The sequence below is a fragment of the Eschscholzia californica genome, unplaced genomic scaffold, assembly GCF_041429995.1.
Source record: "Eschscholzia californica isolate CP2 unplaced genomic scaffold, dmEscCali1.0.p SCAF_5, whole genome shotgun sequence".
Classification (NCBI taxonomy): domain Eukaryota; kingdom Viridiplantae; phylum Streptophyta; class Magnoliopsida; order Ranunculales; family Papaveraceae; genus Eschscholzia; species Eschscholzia californica.
In genome coordinates this window covers 10,431,316-10,459,279 of record NW_028238472.1, presented here as the reverse complement: position 1 = coordinate 10,459,279, position 27,964 = coordinate 10,431,316, and the positions used below count along the sequence as shown (strand labels likewise).

Genomic DNA, 27,964 nt, shown 5'->3' with positions numbered 1-27,964 from the left:
AAACATATAACATAGTTTATTTGCTTATCACTTTAGCACAAACTTTGCCGGTTGCAACTACCTTCGTTGAAACAGTTTTTTTAGCTATGAAACTAGTTAAACCACGCATAAGAAACAAGATGAGTGACCCGTGGTTGAATGATAGTTTAGTAGTCTTTATGAAAAAAAAAATTATTGAAATTGACATTGAATCGATTATGAGAACATTTCAAAATATGAACTCTCGTAGAGGTCAATTGCGTTTGTAATCGTTGATGCATTAACATAATTAATGAATATAAATATTTTTTTTAATTACGGTGTTTGTAAAAAAAAATTATTTAAGTATATAAATCCGCACCCTCTAAGTGAAAATTCTAGATCCGGCCTTGCCTGCTCGGCCCAATTTTTCCACAAACTAGTCTTAACCAACAAAGCTTTATCTCCACATTTACTATTTTCTTGAGGTGTACTCAGAAAGAGGTGAAGTTGAACTTCTAACTGATTATGAAATGCTTGGACCCAGCCAGACATAGAATTCAGAAATACAACTTTTGTTCATTTTTTTTTTTTGATGAATTGCAACTTTTGTTAGTTGAAATGGGGAAATAGGAAGAATATTTATTGTAGGGGTTAGGATTCACTAGATTTTTTTTTTTTTTTTTTTTTTTTAATAGGGATTCACTAGAGTTTTTTTTTTTTTTTGATGAAGAAGGGATTCACTAGATTAGTAGTTGAGAATTGAGATGATCACTCTGACAAAATATTTTCATATAACATCGAACCTTTTTGTATCATGGGGCCAAACACTCGTCTTTAGGGAGTTTTATTTCGTCTGGTTCAAAATAAATTATCTGCATTCGTTTTCGACCCAGACTTTTTGTATAAATGTAATGAAGGTGAAGGCACCCGACAATATCATAACACCCCAACGATCAACCTGTTTACTAAGTTTTACGATCTCTTGTTTCAATAATATCTAAAAGCATTTGCAACTAGTTCCGAAGACAAATTTATTAGATAAAATCCTCGTCCCTCACACATACATATAAAAAAACACATCAATTGAGCCAATGCCTAATTTTCATAGTGGGCACAGTTGAATCATGTATACTTCATGTCCACTGAGTTTATTAAATCGACTGACAATTTTTTATTTGATCGATACACGATACACACAATATGATGAGAAAGTAGATAGATGGAAAATATAATAGATTAATATTTCTTCTTGAAGAGAAAATGAGCAATCATCCATTCTTCTCCATTGTTGAAAGAGAATTGTTCATACCCACCTATGCAGAAGGTTTTGGTGCGAGTTATCAATTTGTTTGCAGCTTCTTTGCTTCCTAGGGAAGGTTCTAATATGCTTAGTGCTGTTTCCATTTCTTTCTCTAGATTCTTTAGCCATGCGTCACTGTAATTCAGAAAAAAAAAATTTATCTTCTCTGTTATATAAGATTAAGTTTAAGGCGGTGTTTTCTTTTTTTCTTCTCATTTTCTACTACAACAAAAATACGTCACATTCATTGATACATAAACGATAGTCTCGTAATGTTTTTTTTTTCCAGACAACGGTCTCTTAATTTCAAATTTCTTACGTCTCGTTTCAAATATACTTTGAATCATTCTTTCCGCAGTGAGTGTAGTGAGAGCCCGAGATTCTGCCTCAGCCGAGGATCGGGAAACAGTCAGTTGTTTCTTGGACTTCCAAGACAACGGGTTCGAACCAAGCATGGTGAAGTAGCCGGTGGTCGAGCGACGGGTGATAGCACAACTGGCCAAATCAGAATCGGAAAAGCCGAAAATGGTCAGATTGCTGGACGAAGAAAGAAGGAGGCCATGATTCATGGTGCCTTTCAAATAACGAAGAACTCGAGTAGCCGCATCCATATGGTTGGAGTGGGGATTCTGCATGAATTGACTAAGGTAATTCACGGAAAAGGAAATGTCAGGACGAGTCACCGGGGCATAGAGAAGGCGACCAATAAGACGTCAATTTTAAACACAACAAATTATTTTGTTGTCACTCATTAAGTTCATACTTGACGTATTTATACGGCAAGATATTGATCATCACAATTTTTTTGTTGTCGCCATTTTCTTTCACATTGTTCAAACAATGACCAACTTTATGTACATGACAAGAATACATGTAATTTCATTGTCATTGATTATCTGTTCAATCTTTGACCGCATCTACCAACATTTAGTTGTCACTTAATCAACCTTCAATCATCTTCCAACGCATCCACATTCTAAGAGTTGCAAGAAGACGAATACGAAAAATCAACAAGTATTTTTCTCTCTCCAAGTCGGATCGTAAATAAGATATCTGGCGGTCAATATGAGTTCCAGAAATAATATACGTGTGCAACACGTGTATGTCGTGACGGATCGAGAAGACGAGATCCGACGATCAAGAAGAATTCAGAATATATTTGAAGATATGTAATATTTAGTATAATATATTCAGAATATCTCTTGTAACTATCTAATGGTAATATTAGATAGGTTTTATATTATTTCCTAGTTTAGTATTCAGAAACTAAGAAACCCTAAGTTATCTATAAATAGGAGAGGGTTCTAGGAATCAATTTCATCGAGTTATGTCTGACACATATAACCGATCAACCCTACATACAATTGTATGTGGTGATTATTAATAATGAAGTTATTACCCCGTGGATGTAGGTCTTAAGTATCCGACCGAACCACGTTAAATTATCGTGTCACTATTTAAATTCATATCTCCGATTAATATATAATCGTGATTTTAACATTATCGATCATATTGTAAGATTAAGAAATATCGAAAAGAAATGTAGGTTTATTCCTTGTTGGCCTCTTAAAGATGACAAACTTAAAAAAAAAAACTAGCAACCTAATGATGACCAGTTTACAAAATTAGTCTGTTTTTCAGTTGCCCTTTGGGGAAATCAAAATAGTTTCCTGGATGTGAAGATTTTGTCAAAAACTGGTCAACTTTAGTTGACTAGTATATTTTCTAATTGTTAGGAGGAAAACAAATTTGTTGACCATTTCTTCTCCATTCCGGCAAGGGTCGCCGGAATCTGGCCACCACCATCATCACCAAAATCTGGCCACCACCATCATCACCAAAATCCGACCACCACCATTTATTCTTTGACTGTTCGGGAATTCATTCTTTGTTGTTATAGTTGAAGTTATAAAGAGGGAGAGAATGAGAAACTAATGCTTCGGGGAAGAATGTAGAAGAGAAACAATGAGAGAGAGAGAGAGAGAAAGATAGAGATCTGGTAGGTAGAAACAGAGGAAGGAATAGTTTACTTTTTTTTTTTTAAATTTGAGGTTTTTGAATATTACTCACTTGAAGGATCAAGGAAGAAAGAATTAAAGAAGGGAATGAGATCTGAATGTTTGAGAGAGAAAGAGAGAGACACAAATGAAGGAGGGAAAAGTAAATCAAATAGACCCACATGCCAATGCTGAGGTATGCTGGTAGGGTGGATCTTGTTGTTAGGGCACAGATGGTAGCCTCTATTCTTTCTGGTTACAAGTTAGAGTGACCATCTATTGTGATTTTAGATTTCTATTTAGTACAAGTTATTTAAAACATCAACTCAATCTTTAATTTTAAAATAGAGAGGGAGAGGGAGAGAGGTTGTGAGATTGAGAGAGACAAACTATAAGAGAGAGAGTGAGGAGAAGAGGAAGAAAAAAAGAGAAAATGGTGGTGGTTGTGGCCGGAGGTGGTGGCCGAAGATGGTGGCCGGAGTTGGTGGTCGGAGTTGAAGATGATTGAGAAGAAGTAGAGGAAAAATAAATGTGTTGTTTCCCCTTAAAATTTGTTTCCCCAGAAAATCTCCAAAATTTTTCATATTCCCTTTAAAACTTTTCACCCCAGAAACTATTTTGATTTCTCTAAAACGCTGGTTTTTTCCTTAGTTAGGTGTAAAAATTGACATTTTTTTCCCCTTTCACTCTTCATTTTAAAATTAACTATCTCATATCCTACTTATTTTTCATAGTCAGAGAAGGGGTCGCGACAGATGGCAGGTAGACCACTTGTCGGCGAACTTTATTAAGAACAAAAAGGAAATCTTCTTCATCTCTTCTCCTTTCACCACCACCACCATCATCACTCCTTCTTTAGTGGCGAGGTCAGAAATTTATGTGTGGCGTCACTTTTTTGTTATAGTTAATGAAATAGTTCCAGTATATGATCAAGCTAAAACTGAAAAACAATTTCTCTATAAATTTTTTTAATAGTTTAGATTTTTCGTAGTAATTTTGAGATATAACAAACAATCTCTAATTTTCTCATCATTATGGTTCGTGGATCTTTGTCCCAACTAGATTCCCGAAAAATATGAAAATAAAGAATAAAGGGAGGGAATGAAGAGATAGTAATGAAGATTAAGATGAAATGATGGTGGAGATGATGAAGAGGAAGTGATCGTAATGGAAGAAAACATGGTAAAATTTTCTTTCCAATAACATGTTTACTATGAGAAACGTGTAGAAATATAATTTTGAAGTCCAAAGTACAAGTCACCAAAAAATCAGACAAAATTAAAATTAAGGGGATTATTTAGAATAATTTTTGGGCTTATGACCCAAAAATCTACCCCTAATAACACATTTAATCCACTCTAAACTTCAAATGGTTTTATAAACCAAAATATTAAAACAAATGGATATCTAGTCTATTTGTATCCATCTCGAGAGAAAGCCCAAATTTCTAGGATGCTTATAATTTCATAATACCAAATCTAACCTTATATATAATGAAACACTTCCATTTTAATGAAATCCACCAATATTCAGTTTCCATTTTTATCTCTCTCTTTCTCCCTCCAATCACGATCTTAATAACCGAAACTATTATCTTCATTTCTAATCAAAATCGGAAATCAGAATTTTTCTCTTCCTAAAACTGAAACCTATATTCATTGTCTTTTTGAAGAAGCTTCAGATTTCATTCCAATCCAATAAACAGGGGTGGCCCTGGGGCAAAGCGAACAAAGCGTCGCTTCGGGCCACCGACTTTTAGGGGCCACCAAAGACATTAATTTCTTTTAGAAATATACAAGAAGCCTAACTCTCTAAGAAAATTATAAGGGCCCCATTTAACAAATGTTAAGTAAAAAGGGCCACCAAATTTGATGACTTTTAAATGAATGGTGGACCCAACAGTTTGTTTGACATGAAAAAAAATGTTTTTTGAAATTTGAATATCTAAATCATGAAATCCCAATATCCTTTTCTTTGTTCAAGCTAAAGTGTCAAACCGGACCCGAGAACACCCTCTTCTTCTCCACTACGAGATGAGAGATCCATTGTCATCTACTCATCTCACCTAGTCACCTTCCCTTCTTAGATTCTTCAATGTCATCGAGTTATTGCGTTATTTAGGATAAAACAAATCCTATTTTCTACTATTTATTTACTTTTTCTCTCTCCTTATTATATATGAAGATATGATCTTTAAGATGTTGTAGAGTTTATTAAATTCATCTAAATCTAAATTTTTATTTATTTACTCTCTCTCTTTCCTGTTATATATAATAACAAAATTGACAATATCTAGATGGTGTAGGGTTTATTAAGTTAACGAAAAACTATTGATGAAAGCCTAATCTTTAATCCTAATTACTAGAAGCTTTAGAAGAATTGGTGGAGACAAGTGATGATTAAAAAACAGTTCATAATGCCAAAAAATATATCAGAACAAGACTTTGAAAGTTTTGAATTCCTTTTGAGCATGGTTATTTGGTATAATATATTGTTTGCGGTAAACTCTGTCAGCAAAACACTTCAAACTGAAGATATAAATATTGATGTTGCATTAGAGAAATTGAACAGACTCATTCGTTATCTTGAATATTATAGAGAAGTGGGGTTTGAAGAATGCATGATTGAAGCTAAAGAGATTGCCATTAAGACGGGAGTTGAAGCAACATTTCAGAAAAACGTATTATTCGAAGAAACAAACAGTTTGACGAGAATGTGTGTGAAGATCCATCAATGTCGTCTGCAGAAGCATTTAGAGTTAATTATTTCATATACATATTAGATTATGCTCTTTGTTCATTTAAGAGCAGATTCGAGCAATTTCAGAAGTACAAAGAAATATTTGGTTTTCTGTTTGAGTTAAAAAAGTTAAACTCCCAAGATGATGGTGATTTGAGAGATTCATGTGTTTGCCTTGAAACCTTTCTCAAGCATAATGAGGCATATGACATAGACGGACTAGACTTATTTTCTGAACTGAAAGTGTTGAAGCGTCTTTTACCAAATGAGATCAAAAGACCAATTGAAGTGCTAGATTTTTTGAAAGATAAGAAAGGTTGTTACCCGACCACATGAGTTTCTTATAAAAATATGTTGACTATACCAGTTACCGTTGCCTCTGCAGAAAGTAGTTTTTTTAAGTTGAAGTTGATTAAGTCTTATATTCGATCTACTATGTCGCAAGAAAGGTTAAACGTGTTAACTACATTATCTATTGAGAAGGATATGTGTGACAGTTTTGATTATTCGACGATTATTAGTGACTTTGCATCGAAAAATTTCAGAAGAAAAAAATTTCAGTGATTGTAATCATCAAAAAAACTAATTTGTTTATAAATATGATGAAAATATTTTGCAGTACTTACGGTTTTCATGTAATACATTTTACAATTTGATAGAAAGGGCCACATTTTCAGACCTCGCTTCGGGCCACCGAAAAGTCAGGGCCGGCCCTGCCAATAAACTAGCTGAAAACTCCATTGTTTATTTCGATTTTCATAAAAAAGAATCAGGTTCGTACCTTTGTTAAGATCTACAGTTGCTTATGAGGTTAAAGTAACAAATTTAATCTTTCTTTCTAATGTTTTTCATCATCATCTTTAAAGATATTTATGATTTTCATTATAATCGATTTCATCTCTGTATCATCTTCTCAAATATTCATCATTATTCATGATTTTCTCTCTCTCTAATATCTTCATAACCGATTTATGATGTTAATGTTAAATCCTTGTTTACTAATTCATTATCTACGATTATGTTATGTTTGTATCTATGTATTATTTTATTTTTCATTAGATTTAGGTTACAGATCTTGATGTTCAGAACATTTTTTTTATATCTGATCCGGTAACGATATCATTTCTGATCTAGAGAAGATTCCATACGTGTTTTTGTAACAGAATGTAAATGATGTGTAATTTATAAAAAATTATGTGTACTTTATTTAACATTACATATAACATCAGGTAAACAGTGTCTAATGTTCAAAAAATTATATGTAATCTATTGCACTTTACATATATTTTTTTTACATAACAGTAACCTTGTTATTCAAAATAAAGTTCTGTTGTCTCCAACACATGATGAATTTTATAAAATATTATATATAATTTACTGTATTATACATGTCGTTTCTGGTAAATTATATGTTTTGTTGACTAATGTATATGTTTTTATTTTGTAGTTTTGTTGTTACAGGTGGAATTTCCTACATAAGCATCCAACCTAAGTAAGACTGCGAAACTAAGATCTGATGGTTGGGATAAAATATTTACTGAAATTGGTCAGTTGTTTCGATTTCCATCAGAGAAGATTCGATTTGTTTGTCAAGAATGATTTAAAACGTGTAACTGTTGTTTGTTGAATGACTTAGATAGTTGAGAAGATACTGCAGTGTACCTATGTAAAAAAAATAAAGTTCTGGTATAAATAATGTGAAATATTGGATAAATTACGTTGTATACATGACAAATGATGGTTTCCTCGTAACAAATAACACATAATTTACGAACTTGTTTCATAATTTGTATTTTCTGTGTGGTTATGTATGAGTAAAAACGAAAACAAATACTGCTGTAATGTTCGTAAATTATACATAATTTATGAACATGTTTCATAATTTGTAAGGGATTTTGGTTATTTTTAAGTAAAAACGAAAATTAAATGAGAGAAAGTGATATATACGTTATGTATATTAACCCCCAAATCATGCTAAATTGATCCCAGAATAATATACTCTTTCCCAATCTGAAAAATAAGCGAGAGAAAGTGATATATACGCTTTGTATATTAATCTCAGAAAATATACTCTTTCCAAATCCGAAAGTTAAGTGAGAGAAAATTGATTTGAATCGAAAAAAATTACATAGTAAGAGAGAGAAAATTGATTTGGTTTCCAAATCTGTAAAGAAGAGAGAGAAAATTAATGTGGAAATATCCGTTTGGGGAAAGTTTTGTTTCAGTTTCAAAATAGAAGATAGATGAGAGAAAAAATCTTGTTTGAATTGTATCATTTTTTCCTTTTTTTAACCTTAAATCACGGTACAATATGTCGTTTGAATTTCGGTCTGACCCCACTTCAAAAAATCCCGTGAAATTTGTTTAGGGACATGGATTTAATCTCTAACAAACAAAAATGTAAATATAATATACTGGCAAGTGCAGTATAACATAAATGAGTCATATTAGGACCATGAGGTCACGTGCCCCCACTGGCGACTATGTGGGCTCGCTCTTGGCCTTCTTAATTTCTCTCCTCTCTCTCACTATCTCCCTCACTCGCTCTTGGGCTTGTAGAGACCGACCTTGTGAGTTGTGATTTCGTGAGCAATAAACAAACCTACCTACTCACTGACCTAATGAAGACCTAGTTCCTTATTATTTTATTAAATTTGAAATCAATGAAGCATTAAAGCCTCCCTCTCTCTTTCATAATTTCAGTCACAGTAAATCCACCACGCCAGAAAAAACCAAACTTTACTGTTTAGTTTCTTTATCTCTTTAGATTTCATTCCTTTATTTCTCTGTGGGTGAATTCTCTATTTCTCATATGAAGTTAGAGGTACGTCCTTTCAACAAAAAAAAAGGTTTGAGGTTTGTTTTCTTTTTTGAGTTCATTTTTGTGCAACATACATACAAAATAATTGTTGACACAGTTGCAAAAGATTTTTCTTTTATGTCATTTTTTTTAGGAAAACCAAATACATACACCAAAAGAAACATTGTTTGTTACACAGAGGGACTAAGAGGTAGAATTATATTTATGTCATTGAACCTATATAATTGATAGATTTGATATGGCAATGGTAATTTTTTAAAATTTAGTTTAGTTTTTTTTTTTTTTTTTTTCTATTTTAGGTCTAAGTCTTGGTATTTTACGTCAATTACTTCACTAATATTTAGTGTAGCAAAGAAGTTATGTGCGAATCAAGACAAGACATGTTAAGGGAGAAAAGATTACAGATATCGTCCTATTAGAGTACAATGAGAATAGTTGGCATGAGATAAGAACCAAAAGATGTTCTTAAGAGACACTTCTTTCTGTACTAATTATGAGTGTTGCGAAAAAACTATTTATAATCAGTGTATAAAGGCCCCAATTTCTACTTCGCTTTAGGCCCCCAAACGACTTGGGCCGGCCCTACGGCATTAACACATGTCACTATGATAAGAAGATTCTAAAATGGTAGCACAGAGAAAAGAAATATCTCTATACGACAATTTATTTGGTTCATCTTGATTTTGTCCTTGGAAGCTCTTGAAATTCTTATTTAGTTACTGATTTTGAAGAAATTAAAGGTTCAGTCCATGGCAGGGGTGTTGTAACATCCCATATTTTTAAGGTTAGTTGAAGGACTCTTTAACATTCGGGTCAAGTCAAAACAGGGCTAAATCAGCAAACAGTCCAAAATGGGGGGTATTTTGCAATCAAGACAAAACCAGGGACTGAACTATAAATTCGGCAGATTTAATAGAAGAAATAAAAATCTGATTTCCCTTATCTTCTATGACCGACTGAAGCTAGGGTTTTCGATTTTGGGGAGAACAATTCGATCAAAAAGGGAAATTTCAGGTGACATTCATAGGGGAAATCTTGTGTTTGGTCTAATTCGAGCATAAAGGAATGATTCAAGCTAGGTTTTGTTAATTTGTGGTAAGAATTCATACTCTCTCTCTCTCTAGAAATCCGATTTTTTGTATTTTGGGTTTTAATGGATTACTTTGCTTCGAATTTGTAGAAGTTTGTGAAGGATTGATCAAGGGAAAGCTATCCTAACTAGAATTCAATCGAATCAAGGTAAGAAATAAACCAATTCGATGATTTAATGTCAAAATTCTTAAATTCTAGGGTTTATGAAATTAGGGGTTTTGTAATTAGTGGAATTCTAAGATGTATTTAGATGGGAATTAAGTGATTATGATGTATAAACTGTGTTAGAGAAGATAATTGGGTTAAATTATCGATTGAATGGCGAATCGAGGGACTGAAATTCAGTCTACTGTTGTCGGATAATCTGGACCTGTTATAGTACTCGTACGCACTTTCCCGAAACACAAAAGTCGTAGTTTAGGATGTTAGCTTTCCGAAAAGGTATGGTACAAGTCTTTTCGATAATGGACGAAGGAGTTATGGCTGTTTTACCGAGCAACGCGCAGTTTACCAAACATGAAAACTGCTTACTGTTTTTAGTGGTTATCTAATCATAGATGTTTAAAATGTTATTTGAGTCTTCTCCATTATTGTAGCTTGTCTCGATACGATTCCATAAAGGTATAGTATGAAGAATTCGGAGTTCGGATGAGAGAGATATGAGCGTTTTAACATGCTGCGTACGATCAGTGAAACTGATGCACTGCTGCATATGTTTTGTATTTTTCAGAGAGGTTCTAATTTGAATTAGGATATACCACCTTATAGTAAAACATTATAAAGGATGTAAGCTTTCCAGCGACTTAAGAATGGATTGAAACCATCAACGATAAGAGAGTTGTGATTGTTATAGTGCGTAATGCGCTGTTAGGGATATCTATGGTGTTGTTGTGTATGTGTGGTAACTTTCGCGGATGTCTCTCTCTCGGGTTTTGGGGTACAATAATAACCAAATGCTAAGGATATGAGTACCTTTAAAATGGTGTATGATTGACCCTAAATGGACATGGCTATGAAGTTAGAAGATCGATCGAGATTTGGTTGTACTTGAAGTCTTCCAGAGTTCGCGAATTTACTTTTATGTTTTAAGTTTTCTTTACGTTATTGCTTTGTTGTGCGAAGGTTCTTAGTATAAGAACCTAATGTTTTTATTCGGTTTTGGTTATTCTTCCTTATCCTAGAGTTTGCGAACGAGGAGGAATTGGGTCGTCTGGTAGGCGGGAGGTCTTTTGCTATGCAAGGACTGAGGTAGGGGTTCTGAATCCTTTATCCAACATGGTTTTATAGATAATGAAATGTGCTAGGTTCTACAGTTATATATGCGCCATTATAACTAGAGTTTAGGTAGCATGAAACTCGATTTTAAGTGATGAACTGGAATATGCTTGAACTGTTTTGATGCGATATGAGAAATGTTTTCGAACTGATTTTACGATGATTGCGAACTACTTGGGTTTTCTTGTATGTACCCGACTGCGAATTATGTCGACCTACGGGCACGTAGCCATTGAGGGTAGGTGACATGTGGACACGGGTGTTATCCGTGTGAGACCGGTGAGGTGGGCGACACTAGTCATGAGACCTGTGGGAGTAGAGTGCTTCACTTGCTAGCCACTGGTGCTCGTGCCTTCAGTTCGAGGCTCAGGGACGTACTCCTGACCGCTCGTCTGGGAGGTGACATTGATTGGGAATCCCTCTGCTTTGTGTGTGATATGGCTATTGGTTATTCCACTTCCGTGTTTGATAAGATAATGAATTGAATATGAATATTGGTTTTGATAAATGAATGAAACTGATTTTGAAAGATCGCATTAGATGCATGACAGGGTACCGAAGAGAATGAGGTTCAGGTCCTTCCATGGGTATTGGGGGACGGCTCTCTTATTCGAACTCGGTGATCAAAAACGTATTTAGATACTTAAGGTATATATGTATCATGAGGTAAACTCTTCAATGATTGCGGAGTCCCTTAGTGGGAGAGGGACTTACCGGCTAGGGGTAAGTTTCTTTCTCGAGGAGACGTAGTGCATTAGCTAGTGCCATAAATGGGCTGGTACTATCTAAAGCACTCTAGGCTCTCCTGAGGAACTCTCCTCTTATTAGTAGCGCACCATGGGTGGGCAGCTAATCACTGCTATTGCTTGCTAGATTAAGGAAAACGGTTTTGTATATAGTATATATAGTAACTGGTTTGATAACTCGTTTTGTCATGATGTTTACAACTTATTAAATGAACTTTTGAAAACGTGATGGGTTTTGGATTGGTCTTCTACCAGAATAACTCGTGTCGGTGAGTATTCTGACCCCCCTACCAGTTGTTAGTGTGCAGGTGCTTTGTCGTAGCCTCGAGGCGAAGTTGTATTCCAGCCGGTGATCTTGTCTGACGAGGCTAGAGGTGTTGCGTCGTTTTCTTTGGTTTTCGTTTAATGGCTTTCCATTATTTTAAAGTTATGTAGTTTTTGGAGAACTGAACTCGAATATGTATATATATAACACTTAGAGTTGTTTATAAGTTGTATCGATGTATAAGAGGCTTTTGTATTTTGTTTTATGGTTCGGGTTTCGACCCGAAACTGAGTTGAGTTTGTTTAGCTTCCGCTCAATAGTTTATGTCTTTGTGTATGCGAATGTATGGTTTGCATGACAGGTTTTACAGGTGCGACCGGTTCGATTTACAGAGGAGATTCTGCCGGATTTTTGTCTCGTCTGTGAGTTGCCGGGGCGTGGTCGTGTCTATTTTGGGACACGGGGCGTCACAGGTGTACTCGATCTGAGCCGAGCCGAGTAGTAAAATGTTCAAGTTCGGTTCGTGTATTTGACTGTCGAGCTCGAACTCGAGCTCGTTCGAGTAATTGTCCACTTGTTCAAGCTCGGTCCGTATAAGTTTAAAAGAGCTCGAGCTCGAGCTTGCATTGTTTTAAGTTCGTTTATCAAAATACTTCAAATTAAAACTTTCTAAATTATCAAAACACTTCAATGATCATTTGTCACATACAATAATAATGATTAATAATTCATATTCCGACAATTTTTTAATGATTATATTTCATGTACGAGTTTTAATATTAATACATAATTATGTACTACACAATTATAAGAGTATGTTAAACGAGCTGTTCACGAGTAGCTCGTGATACATTAAAGAATGATCAAGCTCGGCTCGTTTATATAAACGAGCTCAATTTTGAGCTCGTGTTAAGCTCGTGCTCGTTAATCTTCGAGTCGAGCACGAGCAATAGTCGAGCCGAACTCGAGTAGCTCGTTAAGAGCTCGGCTCGTGTACACCCCTAGTCCATGGTTGACATTAAATCTTTATTTGGCGAGCTCTCATTTCTTTATCGGCGACTTCTCATTTCTTTATCTCATGTCTATTGTTTAATCCTCATTATGGTCATAAATATTACTTATATAAGATTAAATATTAATACCATGTCTAGGCTCTATGATGCAGGCGCATCCGGGCCAGGCCCACGAACCCACACGTCCATGGCCTAGTCGGCCAAGCTAGTAGTTTAGAAAGAGTCCTAGTTTAGTAAGATTCATAATGAATCCAGGTTTAGGAAGTTACCTTCTTCTAGTATTTCTATTATTTAGGAAAGTCCAGTTTGAGTCTATCTAGGAAAGTCTAGTATCCTATAAAAGGAGGTCCAGTCTGTCTTCTAACTTACATCTTGAAGATAAAAACCTATCGAAGTTTAATAAAGTTTCAGTTATTTAGAGTTATTTAATCGTTCTTTTATCGTTCTTCGTTTACTTTTATTATCTTCTTTAAATTCCGCTGCGAGTACATCACTCTAGCTAATTTCTTAGATTATGGTACTTTTTGATGCATGTTTAAACAATTTGATAAATTATTTTTTATTTGTTGTCTGTTAACTTTAATGAACTTCATTTAATTTTATGAAGTAAAAAAATTAGTCTTAATTGTTCGTTGAAAAATCTTTTGATAGATTGTGCTTAGTTTGATAATCGATACTTAATGGTTTTTTATCGATTATGCTTATTTTGACATATCATGTTTAAGATTGTCATATTTTAGTGGTGAATTCATTTTAGTCTTATCATGCTAGTAGATGATTGATATTTTTTGATGGTTTCTGTTTTGTGGATTGAAGTAACCTAGTTCTTCTTTACTCGTTGAATTGCTATAAATCTCTAATTGCATTTTAGTAGTTGTTTAATTAAAATTTCTTTTGTTTTCCTTCAAAATTTTCCAAAACACCAAAATACTATTTTCCATTGTTTGTTTATTTTCAAACTTAGATTTTTAATTGCTATAAATCTCTAATCAAATTATTCTCTTTACTTACAATATCAACTTCAACTTGATTTCTTCCCTTTTTAAATGTAGAATTGTTTTCTCTCATTTAGTTTAGTTATCTTTCTATATCCCATTTTAGATGCATCTTCTATAAATTACTGCAAGCATTCGTTTTCATTTTGTCTATGTTTTCTTAATAGTGTTCTTGTCCAAATTTGACTGTACAAGAAGCACATACTCTAATCTAGTATAGTAGTATCCATAAAAGGATAGATTGATATTGTATATCCATACCATGATTTCGCCATGTGCATTCCATTTAAAACCCAATGGTTCACAACGGAAACATCATCCTGCACAAGATCGTACAAACTAAGTAAATATGTACGCACGCATAATCAATGTGAAAACCATTAGGACCGAATAATATATACCTGAAAATAGAGAAGAGAAGAAGCTGATAGTAATGTCAGACCGCCATTAGGATAAAGGTAACGAGAGTACCAATCATCCTCATCCAATGCCTACAGAAACAATCATCTCTATAAGAATTAAGTTCCTAATGGGAAATGGACATATATTATTACATTTATTTAGACTGTTTGGACGAGCATGTGATGTCTATAAATGTTTTTCTACTATCTTATTATACATTTGGAAAGCACGATGTGATCAGTGTTTTGAGAATATCATTAATAAACTCTCACAAGTTATGTTTTCACAGTTGGACTCAACCGGTTTATCCATACTATAAAATTAACACTGATGCCTCGTTCACTGACATTAAAAATTGTATTGGAATTAGTTTTATTGTTCATGATTCACATGCCAAATTCATTGAAGCAAAAGTAGTAATTCTTCGAGCTCGTTCGAGCGAGATAAGTGAAACCAAAACCATTTTATCCGCCGCCCGATGGGCGATTATAATAGTCATGATTAGTCAAGAGAAGTCAATCTCTGGTCTTGGTGTATGAGAGGTGTAAGATAAGTCATATGAGGGTTATAAGAGTGGGTTGTATTTTAGATTTAGTGTGGCTTGTCACACTGAATCAATATTTCTTACCAGCCTAACTAACTTCTAACAAACTCTAACAACCCCAACTAACCTCCTATATAAGTTGTAACCTCTCTTTAATCAATACAAGTTTTCCTTTTTCCTGTTAGATTACTCGTAACTACAAGCACATTATTATCGAAAGCGATAACCAAAGTCTAATCCAGCATATGCACGATTCTAGGAAATTGATACATTGGCATTCTGCAGCTCACATTTAGCAAGTCAAAACTCGCATCCCAAAGTTCAACAGTATTCAGTTCTCCTATATTGTCCGAATCGTGCTAAGCCAAATGGACTAGAAAAACTCAAGGCCATAGGTTCGGGAAATACGTACACATTTTAAAACTTATCTAAGTAACAAAGAAGTAATCGCTCTCCAAACCCCAAAAATTTGACCATTTTTTAAGATACTGATAGATTGCTACAGAGAAAGTGTGTGAGAGAGAGAGAGAGAGTGGAGCACATAAATAAAGTCTAGAGAGAGAAAGTTTTCTGTTGTTTTGATCAGATCTGCTTGTTAACTCATAGAATATGAGACGAGGGTTTCTTTCCCTAGAATCGAATTAATATTTTACTAGATATAAAAACCCTAGCTAGAATCGAGCAAGAGGGGGAAAAAATAGATGAGTAGAGGGGAATAACACTTAACGCGCGAGTTAGGACATAGCAGGGCCAGGGCTGACGGGCTTCAGAAAATCCGTCGGCTAAATGGTTTCGTGGAAAATAATTTCCAGAATTTTTTACCTTCATTGTTCTCACCATGGGGAAAATTCGCGCCACTTCTTTACCGGCAGTTTCATATAATGTCGTCGTCAAAGTCATTCTACTGACAATTTTCCAGGTGTCGACCAAGTCGTCAGTGGAACCAAGGGATGTCAGGTCACCAGGGTGATATCTGACAACGGTTTTCTACAACTTCCGTCGGCAGAGTTACTCTAACGCCGACGGTTTAGAGGAAAACCGTCGGCTGTACTGTTCCGTCGGCAACTTCCGTCGACAATAAACATATTTTTGTAGTGTTTTTAGATTTTGATATGTACTGTAATCGCACTCTTACCTTATAGTTATATAAGTTATATTTTTTTTTTTGTTGAACTTATATAAGTTATCTTTCAACAACAAAAAAAAAAAGTTAAATGATAGGTAGAATGGTCATGTGCAAGGAGTATTGAGTGTTTGGCTGTATATCCACACATATGTGACTATAGTTAGACCCCCCAGTTAGACCCCACTACTAAAAAGTGAAGGCGAAAGTAGGATTTAAGTTGAAGTGTGGTAGCTTTTTTTTTTTTTTTTTTTTTTTGATGAAAATGAAGTGCGGTAGCTTAAAATTATTAAAGAGAAAATTTCTACTCTTCATATATGTAGCACCCTCACTTTTATAGAGGAGTGCCATTAGAGAAATTATGAGTTTAAATACACAAAACTTAGAGCAAAATTATAAGGCTAATATTCGGGTCAAAATATCAAATGAAGCCCAATTCGAAATAATAATGCAAAATAACTCAAAAGTTGAAATTATAAAACATTTTTGAAAATTTCTGAACAACACACAGTTTGCTCTCAACAATTTTGTATTTTCTCTCAACAATTTTGTAAATGTATAAACAAATTTGTTTTTGTTCACACATAATTAAGAACATAATTATATATGTTGTTACAGTTTCAAAAGTGTTGCCAACAGTTGCAAAAGTGTTGTCAACAGTTTAATAATTGAGTTTTTTTTACATTATTATTCCCGAATGAGTTTTTTTTCATATTTAGGCTCAAATCTTGGGTTTTTCTTACATAGTTTCACCTATAACCTATTCTATCTCACCCTCCCAAATTTAGAGGTGTCGGTGATCAAGGGAGAAGAAGGGCTAGAGAGAGAAAAAAATTCAAGGTCAAAAGAGAAAGTGAGGAAAGAATAGAGAAATAGAGAATCAAAGGAGTCTTGGATAGGGTCTTAATTTATTCTTCTTTGTGCTAGAACATAAGTGGACAAAGGTGAGAAAGGCCGAGAGTTGCCACCTCCTTGATCTCAGCGAAGATGTTCAAAATTTTCAATGTAGTTTTTTTGCTTTCTGAGTTAGGTAGTTAAGTTATGTGAAGTTACTTTTTTTAGATTCATATTACTTTTCCTCAATTATGTTCATCTACTAATGTAATTAGACATTTCAAAGTTAATGATTCATTTTATCAATGGTTAATTTGATTAATTGTTCTTTTTGAGCTTCATCATGTATTTGTTTGTTATGTCTTAGACTCTTATGCTTACTTTTTTTTTTTTTTTTTTTTTGTTGAACTAGACTCTTATGCTTACTAGGTTACGATTCTGTAGCAGAATGTTCTAAATTTTGGTTTTGCATAGTCTCCAACGTGAAAATTTAAACTTGGAGTGTTAAAATATATGTAGTAGTTGTAAATCCGGCCTAACCTATTTTAAGCGATATCTTACTTAGGGCTTTTAATTATGAATGACCACAAAAGTTAGGACAAAATTACAAACTGGTACAAAGTTTAAGTTAAAGTAGACATAACGAAAAAACGATTAAGAAGATTACTGGTGATACTTCAGAAAATCAAATCTCCTGTGGATTAAGCATGAATAAAGAGAGACGAAGAATGATTTTAGTGGAGAATTGGAGATCATAATTTTGATCGCATATTTAAGTGTAAATAAACAAACATATATATATATATATATATATATATATATATATATATATATCTATTATATAAAACACAATGTTTGGTGCTGACTGGGACAAAGCAAAAGATAAAGGGTTAATTCCGCTTTGGCCCCCGATTTGTGACCAAACTCGCCGTTTTGGCTCCAATAAGTGTACGACAGTTCGTTTTGGCCCCAAAATTTTCTTAATTGGTCCCAAGTTTTTTCCACCCTCCCAATTCTACCCCCATGGCATTTCTGTAATTATTTTTTTCTTTTTTTTTGTCCATCTCATCTAACAGTTACCACATCACCTCTGTCCACCTCACCCTTCTTCTCCGGCGAAAGGTTGCCGACCGGAATTTTTTATTCCGTTTAACAAAAAAAATTCTCTCTTCTTCCTCCTTTCTCTCTCATCTTTAATTTCTTTCTCTCCCTCTCTATATTCTCTGTTCCGGGGAAGATTTTTGAGCAGTGTCATGAACCCAAAATCAATTGTCAAAATTGATGAAGGTTTATGAACACATTTGCGGAAAATGTATCTATCTTAACCAGATATGTCCAAGCTTACTCTCTCATTAAGCTTCACCATTACTACAAAATTTAGATTCCCAAAATTCAAGACTTCAATTCTTGATTTAAACTCATAAGGAACAAAATAAAAATCAGTAACTAAATTCCTAAAGAACAAAAAACCCTTGATTGATTAATGAAAAAGAAGAAATCCATAGTATTAGAAAACCAAAAACACCTAAAGAAAAAGGAGCAAATGAACTGACCTAGCACTAGGAGCTTTCTTATGAACGTCAGGTTCAAACTCAACCGACAAATCCAGGAACCCACTAAACCGATCGAAGATGACATGGCCGACATGGCGTACACTAGTAGGCCACCCAATCTCCATTAGAGGTAACTATGGCAGGGTAGGTTCTCTTTCTCTCTCTAACTTTTATTTCGTTTTGTTGATCAGTTACATGAAACAAACAGATTTAGGTTTGAGATTGAGACTGGGTCTGATGGAGAGCGACATTAATTGTTGTGTGGGTGGGCAGGGAAATGAAATGGGTAATGGAGAAATTTTCTGTAATGCTGTCAACTAAAAAAAATTATGAAGTAATCAAAGAGGAGATGGGTTCTTCGTTTTTTCGGAACAAAGTGGAAGAAAAATGAAGGATTGGATTTTTGAGAATCTAGTAGAGTTTGTTTTCCCTCTCTATATTCTCTGTTCCGGCGAAGGACAAGGGTATCCTTCGCCAGAAATCGTCTGGATCTGGGGAAAACCCCAGATCCAGACTCCTCTTCGTCTGGAATTCTAGAGAATATAGAGAGAGAGAGAAATAAAAAAGATGAGAGAGAAATGAGGAAGATGAGAGAGAAAGGAGGAATAGGAAAGAGAAAGGAGGAAGAAGAGAGAGAAATGAGGAAGAAGAGAGAGAAATGAGGAAGAAGAGAGAGAAAAGAGAAATTTTTTTTTTTGTTAAAAGTGGCCGGCCGGAATTTTTATTCCGACAACCTTTCACCGGAGAAGAAGGGTGAGGTGGAGAGGAGGTGGTGTGATGGAGGAGAGATAAAGTGAAGTGGATGATAAAGAAAGGTGTGATGTGTTTTTTTTTTTTGTTTTTAACCTTTTTTCAGAAATAATTCTATTTTGGCCCCGAGAATAATTTCGTCAAAAATTTGGCCCTTGGGGCCAAAACGAACTGTCAGACACTTATTGGGGCCAAAACGGCGAGTTGGTCACAAATCGGGGGCCAAAACGGAATTAACCCAAAGATAAATCCATCTGTTATCCGTTCGGTCCCTTTGTTGTTAAATTTTGACCGTTTGATCTCTTACCTACCTAGAAATATCATAATTCGTTCACCCCACACATTAAATTTATTATACAAACCCACGATAAAATTTGACCGTCCAATTTCCATAGTTAAATCTCAACCGTTAAATTTTATCTCAAATTATAACTGCTATCATAAAATTAGTGACAAATTAATTTTATACTAATGACCATCTATATAACCCATTCACAATTTATTATCTCCATAACTTTTTAAATATTAATTGTGTTTTAGGTTATGAAATCGTAGTCCTTAGATCTCAATCCCTAATATCTCCTTAAATCATAACCTCTGATATCTCTCTCAAAACCTCTCTATCTCCACAATTTTTCAAAAAGTAATTGTCCTTCCGTTATGAAAGAAGAAGAATAATGGATCATATTCCTCACTCCTCTTTCTATATATATTTTCCTCCCAGAATCCTTCTTTTTTATATTTTTTTTTCTCTCTCTCTTACTACATTTCTCATTTGTTAGTAGAAGAAATCTTTGTCGACAACAAAATAGTTTGAAATTAGTTTTTCTTAATTGATAGTTTTTCTTAGTTGATTTAGTATTATTTTTTCTTAATTTTCTTAATGTTTAAGTAGTAATGTATGATTTAATACATAAATTTTGTTGATTTAGTATTAGTTTTTCTTAATTTTGTTAATATTTATTAGTTATTTTGTGTATTGTCCATAAGTTCAATGAAATGTTTAATTGCAAATACACTTGGTGATAAATGATAAATCTCTATCTTTATCTACTTATATCTGTTTCTCTATCAATCTATGTTATTTTTGTTTTCCATGTTAATCTTTCGCAAGTAAAGAAATCATTTATTTTTGAAGTTTTGACTGTATGATTAATACATACAATTCAATATATATAAATTTTTTATTGATATGGTGTATTCTCCATTAGTTTACTGAAATGTTTAATTGTAAATATAATCTAATGATAAATGATAAATCTCTCACTATCTCTTTCTACATGTATCTCTTTCTTTATCAATCTATGATATTTTTGTTTTCTATGTTAATCTTTCGCAAGTGAGGAAATCATTTATTTGAATTTTTGTTTTCAATCTTTATGTATCGTTTCTTCTTGATTTGAAGACCATCTCTTTTGAAGACTTAATTGTTATTCTTTTTCCGATTTTTACGGTTTGATTTTATTATTTTACTTCTCAATTTTTTTGAGATAAGTAAGTAGCTGGTAGTGTTATGATCTTTTAACTAGACTTTACAAATTATGTAAACCGAAAGGTACACATCTATCTTTATAGTGATTCTGTAATGGGATTTTCTTTGTTATAAATTTTCTCTTGATTTTCTTCTTTAAATTTCATTAAAATATATATATATTTTCATCGATTCTTTGAACAATTCGAATTACCTCTTGTAAAAGTAAAATTATTTTTTACCTCCACTAGATGACTTGAAAACTTCTATGAAACTTGTGTGTTGTTTTTAACATCAATAATCGATTTTAGACCTTTTTGGTTTAAAAACTATTAACTTATATTAAATCTTTTGTTTTAGATTTTCGTGTTCGTTAATGTTTTTTTATTTCTTATTGTTTGTAAATGTAATATACTTCGTTTTCGTGTTCATCGACCCGAAACTACTAACTTTTTGCTATTTGTCAGACACAAATGCATGTGCCCTAGGGGCACGGGTTATAACTAGTTTATATATAATTGAATAGAAAGATTGGAAGAGAAAGAAGACAAGAGAATGTTTTCCGTTGGGATTAATTAGGTAGGTCCCAGATTTGGTTTCATGGAAGTAGAAATATATGATTTATTAATATGGATATAAATAAAGTTATTTTAGTAGACTTTAAACTGTTTACGGTAGACTTTAGGTTTTTTAAGAACACCTTTAATTCCTGAATCATAATGTACCTTTGTATTATCTCTTCATGATATTCAATTCCTTGTAATGACCATAGTAATTAATATCAGAAAAATGATTAAGAGGGTTAAATTTCATAATAGAGACATGCAGTGGCGTATCCAGAATTTACTTTGAGGGGGGTCTAAAATACTTTGTCCCTTCCAAAAATTACAATGACCAAAACATAAGTAAATAATAAATATTTTATTGATAAAAATTAATAGTTAGAAATAATTGACACTAAGAGATTCTATTATTTAGCAAGTTATATTTATGTAATAGAGGGGCAGTTGGTTTCAAACCTGTGACCTGAAGGACAAACAGACAACCCTCCTCCGTTGAGCCAACATCAAACAGTGTTTAAACTGGCAACTAAGCTACTTATATAATATAAATAATAATAATTTTTTTCTTAAAATTAAACATCATATGCTTCGTCGTAGTTGGGCTCCACTTAGCAGGACTCAACACTAAGGGGTAAAAATTTTATTACAATCTCAGTGTTACCTCAAAATGTTGATTGAAAGTTTTGTTGCAAACATGTTCCACAAAAAGAAGACTATCTTCATCTTTCATCCATGTTGATACCATCTTCAAAAATTGTTGCATGTTTTTCATGTGCTATATACATTCATGCAAAGAGAGAGAGAAGAAAAGGAAGATTAGATTAATTCTCTTGGATATTTCCAAACTAATCACTTAACTTTCGAGCCCACAAGAGCACAATAATTCATTGAGTTACCTCTATGGTTTGGATAATCATTATTCGGTCAAATTTCTTCTCAGTATCGAATTTAGTAACATCTCCCAATAGACAATCCACGTTCGAAAGATTAAGAATCCTGTGAAAAAAATTAATTGAGTGTTAAACTAAAGTTAAGTAATTAGAGTCATGTAGCTAATTAGATAAGGATAATTAGAAACTTACTTAGCTTGCATTAGGATGTAATTCCTTTGTGCATTTGAATTAGTAAGCCCAGTTACATGGCAGTTGTTGTATTTCTTAGCAATATGAAGAACAAGACCACCTTGACCACTACCAATGTCAAGAATGGTTTGACCATCTTTGATTTGTGCCCTTTCACAGTATAATTCATATGAAGCTTCCTCTGCTTCATCTAGGGTTGTTGATTCATCCTTGAAGTAACAAGCACTGTACTCATAATTATTTTTTTCTTATTTAAAAAAAATGTGTCATACGACACTATCGCAAAACCCTTCAAGATATTTACCTTTGCTTAAGAGTCTTTCCATGCATTATTTCTAGAAAAACAGTTGGTAGTTCGTAAATCTCATCATAAAACTCGGCATTATTTGTTTTTTCTCTCTCTCCTGTCTTGTTCATCTCTTTCAAAGCTACAAAAAAATAAATCATACCAACAATAAGTCATAACCATATATAATACTCACTAGTTATATTATACCCAGAGATTAATCGGAGAAAAATGTATATTGAGAGAGAGAGAGAGAGAGAGAGAGAGAGAGAGACATATGACAAAGTCTAGATTGGAAGCAAGTTGTTGTTCGTAGGTGGGTTTATAACCCCATTGAAGACGTTTCTCAAACTGCAACTTAACCAGCTTTCCCAGCTCCTCATCTCCAATTTCCCCCTTGTCCAACCTCCCCAAAATCTCCCCAGCTGTTACTTTACTACTCTCCATAACTCCAACAGGTAACTTAAGAGAAAATTAGAGAGAGAACAATGGGAGAGAGGGAGAGGGTTTTGAGATAATGTCAATGAGAACCACATATACCCAGCTAAAATATTTATATGTTTATTTTTGGATTTATGAGCTAGGGGTCCAAAACCTGGGGGGTAAACCCAAAAAAAATCCTAACTTGCCAAAAAATTCGGTGCAGGTCCGAATGTCAGGGAAAATAATTTACAGTAAATAATGCAAACATTTCCCGTACGAGGTTTTTCAAAATGAGAACATGATATATGTATTTTCTAACAAATTATATATACTTTATCAGGAATATCATGAATATTATATTATTGTCCATAAATTATGCGTAATTTATAGAACATTACGTATGCTTTAATCTCAAAACAGTACTCGTTTCATTATTAGAACAACTTCGCTTCATATATGCAAATCTAGTATACTTTGAAATAAATTATATATAATTTACGTAAATGTTCATGTGATTTATTGTAAATAATATACTTTTCTATAAAATTTATATGTATTAATCTCTCTCCATTTGTTATCACAGATGGAGTTTCAGGCAGAATCATCAAATCAAAATAAGCAAATCAAACTGAAATCAGAGGGTCGGGATAAGATAGTTACAGATGGAGTTTCAGGCAATATAGTATCAACACAGGGCATGATTTCAAATTCTTAAAAAATGATTCGAAGCGTCTTACTGTTGTGTGTCTTATTGAAGATTGCAAATGGAGAGTGCATGGATGGGCACCATTGAAATGCGAATCTATGTTCATATTTGATTTTATTTCTTCGGTTACCGTATCTACTATGTACTTCCGGTTCTACTTTTGACAATCTAATGAATAAAATTTTATTATTTATGATATATGTCTCATTATGTTTCGTAAAGTTTGCATAATTTATTCTAAATTATACATAAAACTGTATATACAGTTCGACAAGTTTTTTCTTTTGTTTTCCCTTTCTTTGTGGTTGAGCTTGCTCCGACCTGTAATGTAAACTATAATTTATAATACAACTTTACCACATCAGAATATAAATGTTACATAAAGCATAAACACTTAGATACAATATATATAACATTATACATAAATTATGCATACTTTATCATAAATTACATAAAGTAAGATTTTCAAATAAAACCTTATATCCCAAAAATTACATTACATGTTTAATAAAGTATGCGTACTTTGTTACTGAAATTTGTCTAAATCTCAAACAAAAGTAAGATTTTCAAATAAAATTTAGGTTTTTATAGATTACAAACCATTACCAAAATCAAGATTTTCAAATCAAACCCTAATTTTTTTGTGAGAAACCATTACCAAAACGATGAAATACTATTCTTTACAAAGTAGAATGAACATGCAAACACATATTTATAAAGATTTAACCTGAAGTTAATGACGGTTCGAATTTGAACAGATCAGAAAATGAAATCGTTTATACAAAGCAACTTACCTTTTCACCTGATAACAGTTTAAATAAAAGAGAAATGAAGAGTGGTGAAGAAGAAACGATGCTACCTTTTTGATGTGCCTACGATTGTTTAGGGTTTCGATTTTGAAAAGATTTGAATCTGGATTTTGATTCCCAAACGGTTGAGAAGAGAGAGAAAGGATTGATTCGTTGATAGATTTGATAGAAGAACGTCGCTTCTTTTAAACCCCAAAAATCACGCTAAAATCAGAAGTAAGTTACGATTTAACCCTCGCCATCAATAAAACCCGCGTGTTTTGAATGAGGGACAAGGACGGTATATATTTAGTAAAGTATGGATTATTTCGTCCGTTATGCAAAAGGACTAAATATCCATATTTTGAGAAGATTTGATCATAAATCTTTTTAGAAGATTATTTTGAGCTTATACCCATGGACCCAGTTAATAAATCTTTAGTTAAAGGCAATGTCATCTTTGAAGGTATTTTCATTCACCCGGCAAAAAGACGTCAGCTGACAATCTTTGACCGGCGACCTTAATTAAAAAAAAACTTCTTCTCCTCCTCCTCTTCTTCATCTCTTCTTCTTTTTCACAGTCTGGAAACCAGACCTTCTCGTATGATCTAGTTTCCATATCCAGACCGTCGGCGAAGGGGGGCATCCTGTTGAAATTTTTGGACAAACTATTAATAAATATTTTATAATTATTAAATTTGAGTTTTATGACTAATAGTTATGACTTTTTATAAAAATATTTGGAGAGATGCATTTTTTTGTGAGCTTTTTATTTGAAAGTGTCTTTTTGTTTTCTATAGATAATGTTTTCTCTAAACATATTTAGACGAATAAAAAACCATGTAAAAACTATGTCGGAATATCCTTTGACATCTTCAATATATTCTAGTGCTCCTCAAGTGACCATCTCTACAAATTACATGGTGTAATTTCACAAAGGCTTGTCATATCGTGAGAAACATTTTGTCTAGTAACCTTCGAGTAATCTCAATCGAGAGGGGACAAATAATATTTTAAAGAAAGTGTAACTAATACACGTTTCAAGCTTCTAATCTTCATCCTTCTTATCTTCATTTTCAAAGACAATTTCTATAACAATCCTAAAACATCTATTTGATGGAGATAGAGACTACCATGACTACAACTAAGTTGATGAGATTTGTCAAGTACTGATTTTATTTCTTTGCAAAGCCATCTCAAATGATACTTCGCTTGGTTTATACTGCTAATTGGTTTAATGATTACTAGAAAATGAAAGAAAGGAACGGTTTTCTTTATTAACTTAAACAGATAGGTCCAATAAAGGAAGAAAGAAAAAAAAACGTAACAAGATAGAACAAGTTTTCTCAACTGACATGGATTTGAAGAGAGGTGACTATTCATAAGGCAACTTGGGTTTTTCCAAGAGAAGATAATTATAAAACCCAAAATATAAGAATAATAAGAAATTAGACCCAAATCTGAATAATATTGTGAAAAAAATCCATTTTGTCAAAATACAATTTTACCATAACGTTTTCGAAAATTTCTGAACAAATCAAAGTTTGCTCTCAACAATTTTGTATTTGCTCACAACAATTTTGTAAAGGTATGAACAAATTTGTTTTTGTTCAAAATTTTTTTTCCAAAAATATTTTGCATTTCTTCTTTTCATTTGACAAACACATTGACTTACACTTACATTTTATAACAAGTCACGACAATTATATACGTTGTTAAGAATATAATGATATATGTCGTAAACATTTTATAACAAGTCACGACAATTATATACGTTGTTAAGAGCATAATGATATGTGTCGTATATATTTTATAACAAGTCACGACAATTATATATGTTGTCAACATAGAAGGATAAAATGAGATCATAGAAAAATAGAGTTATCTTGTTAAGAACATAATTATATCTTTCAAAAAAAAAAACATAACTATATATGTTGTCACAGTTTCAAAAGTGTTGTCAACGGTTTCAAAAATGTTGCAAACAGTTTAAAAATTGAGTGTTTTTTACATTATTTTTGAGTGGGTTTTTTTTTCTCGTATTTGGACCCAAACTTTAGACTTTTCTTACATAGTTTCTTTTTCCAATGCCCTTAAAAGATCAAGGGTAGTTGCCTAGTTGGATATATTGGGCGATAAATTTGAGTGACAGAAAATTAAATAATAAATGAAAATCTATTCTTGAATACAAAAGATTGTACAACAAGGTATGTATCTACCCTTCATTAATCTCAGTGATTTGCCTAAATAATTATGAGATGATGCCATCATGTGTTTTTACATGTTAAAGAGTTAAAAGAGACACTTATCTACAGATTGTAACTCGAATTCTTATGACACACAGTTCAACAAAAAAAAAAAAAAAAGAAATCTTATGACACCCAATAGTGATACATATTCTCATGAATGGGTACATAGAGATTTTGATTTTTATATAGTACACCAATTTTGTTAGTCAATGGCTATTGTTGGAAAAATATTGCTTATAATTGAAATGAGAACTATTCAGAAATGTTATGGTATACAAAGGAAGGATCAAGTTTTTCACTTAGGAGGTGCAATTTATATCCCTAAATATTTTTTTCCAAAAATAGTAATTATACTTATATTCATTAATTATATTAACATATCAACGATTACAAACGCAATTGACCTCTACGAAAGTTCATATTTTAAAATATTCGCATAATCGATTCATTGTCAATTTCACTAATTTGTTTTCAATAAAGACTATTGAACTATCATTCAGCCACGGATCACTCATCTTGTTTCTTAAGCGTGCATGTTTTCAATAGGGTTTATGGTAGATGAATAGAAGTTTGTAGGGGATTAGGGTAGACGAATTGAATTTTATAGAGTTTATGGTAGATAAATTGAAGTTTATAGGGCTTAGGGTGGATGGATTGAATTTTATTCAGTTTATGGTAGATGAGTTGAAGTTTGTAGGGGTTTATGATAGATGAGTTGAAGTTTGTGAGAGTTTAGGGTAGATAAATTAAATTTTATAGGGTTTATGGTAGATGAATTGAAGTTAGTAGGGGTTTATAATAGATGAATTGAAGTTTACAGAGTTTAGGATAGATGAATTGAATTTTATAGGGTTTATGGCAGATTAATTGAAGTTTGTAGAGATTTATGGTAGATGAATTCAAGTTTGTAGGGGTTTAGGGTAGATGAATTGAATTTTATAGGTTTTAGGGTAGTTGAATTGATTTTATAGGTTTTAAGGGTAGTT

The 27,964-nt window shown here is 33.0% G+C and overlaps 1 protein-coding gene and 1 long non-coding RNA gene across 2 annotated transcripts; one reads left to right on the top strand and one right to left on the bottom strand.

Annotated features, from left to right (window-relative positions):
• Positions 1-975: 975 nt before the first annotated feature.
• LOC147536967 ((S)-tetrahydroprotoberberine N-methyltransferase-like) lies at positions 976-23,337 on the bottom strand. The gene is made up of 8 exons (XM_086639644.1): positions 23,088-23,337; positions 22,831-22,954; positions 22,527-22,751; positions 22,341-22,440; positions 22,106-22,219; positions 14,606-14,695; positions 14,466-14,524; positions 976-1,396 (listed from the first exon to the last, which is right to left on the bottom strand). Exons 1-8 carry the CDS (start codon positions 23,257-23,259, stop codon positions 1,198-1,200), a joined length of 1,083 nt encoding a protein of 360 aa, XP_086495770.1. The 5' UTR covers positions 23,260-23,337; the 3' UTR covers positions 976-1,197.
• Positions 9,745-12,513, top strand: LOC147536968 (uncharacterized). Its single transcript, XR_015224996.1, has 4 exons — positions 9,745-9,913; positions 9,999-10,057; positions 11,092-11,158; positions 12,226-12,513. It is a non-coding gene; the product is annotated as an uncharacterized LOC147536968 (long non-coding RNA).
• Positions 23,338-27,964: the final 4,627 nt, after the last annotated feature.

What these genes read in the sequence shown, in the direction of transcription:
- LOC147536967 (XM_086639644.1), bottom strand. Translation starts at nt 23,259, where the DNA reads ATGGAGAGTAGTAAAGTAACAGCTGGGGAGATTTTGGGGAGGTTGGAC. An exon ending in TACATCCTAATGCAAGCTAA is followed by an intron (nt 22,441 to 22,526) that starts GTAAGTTTCTAA and finishes TTTTTTTCACAG; the next exon opens with GATTCTTAATCTTTCGAACG. An exon ending in CTTCTCTTCTCTATTTTCAG is followed by an intron (nt 14,525 to 14,605) that starts GTATATATTATT and finishes GATCTTGTGCAG; the next exon opens with GATGATGTTTCCGTTGTGAA.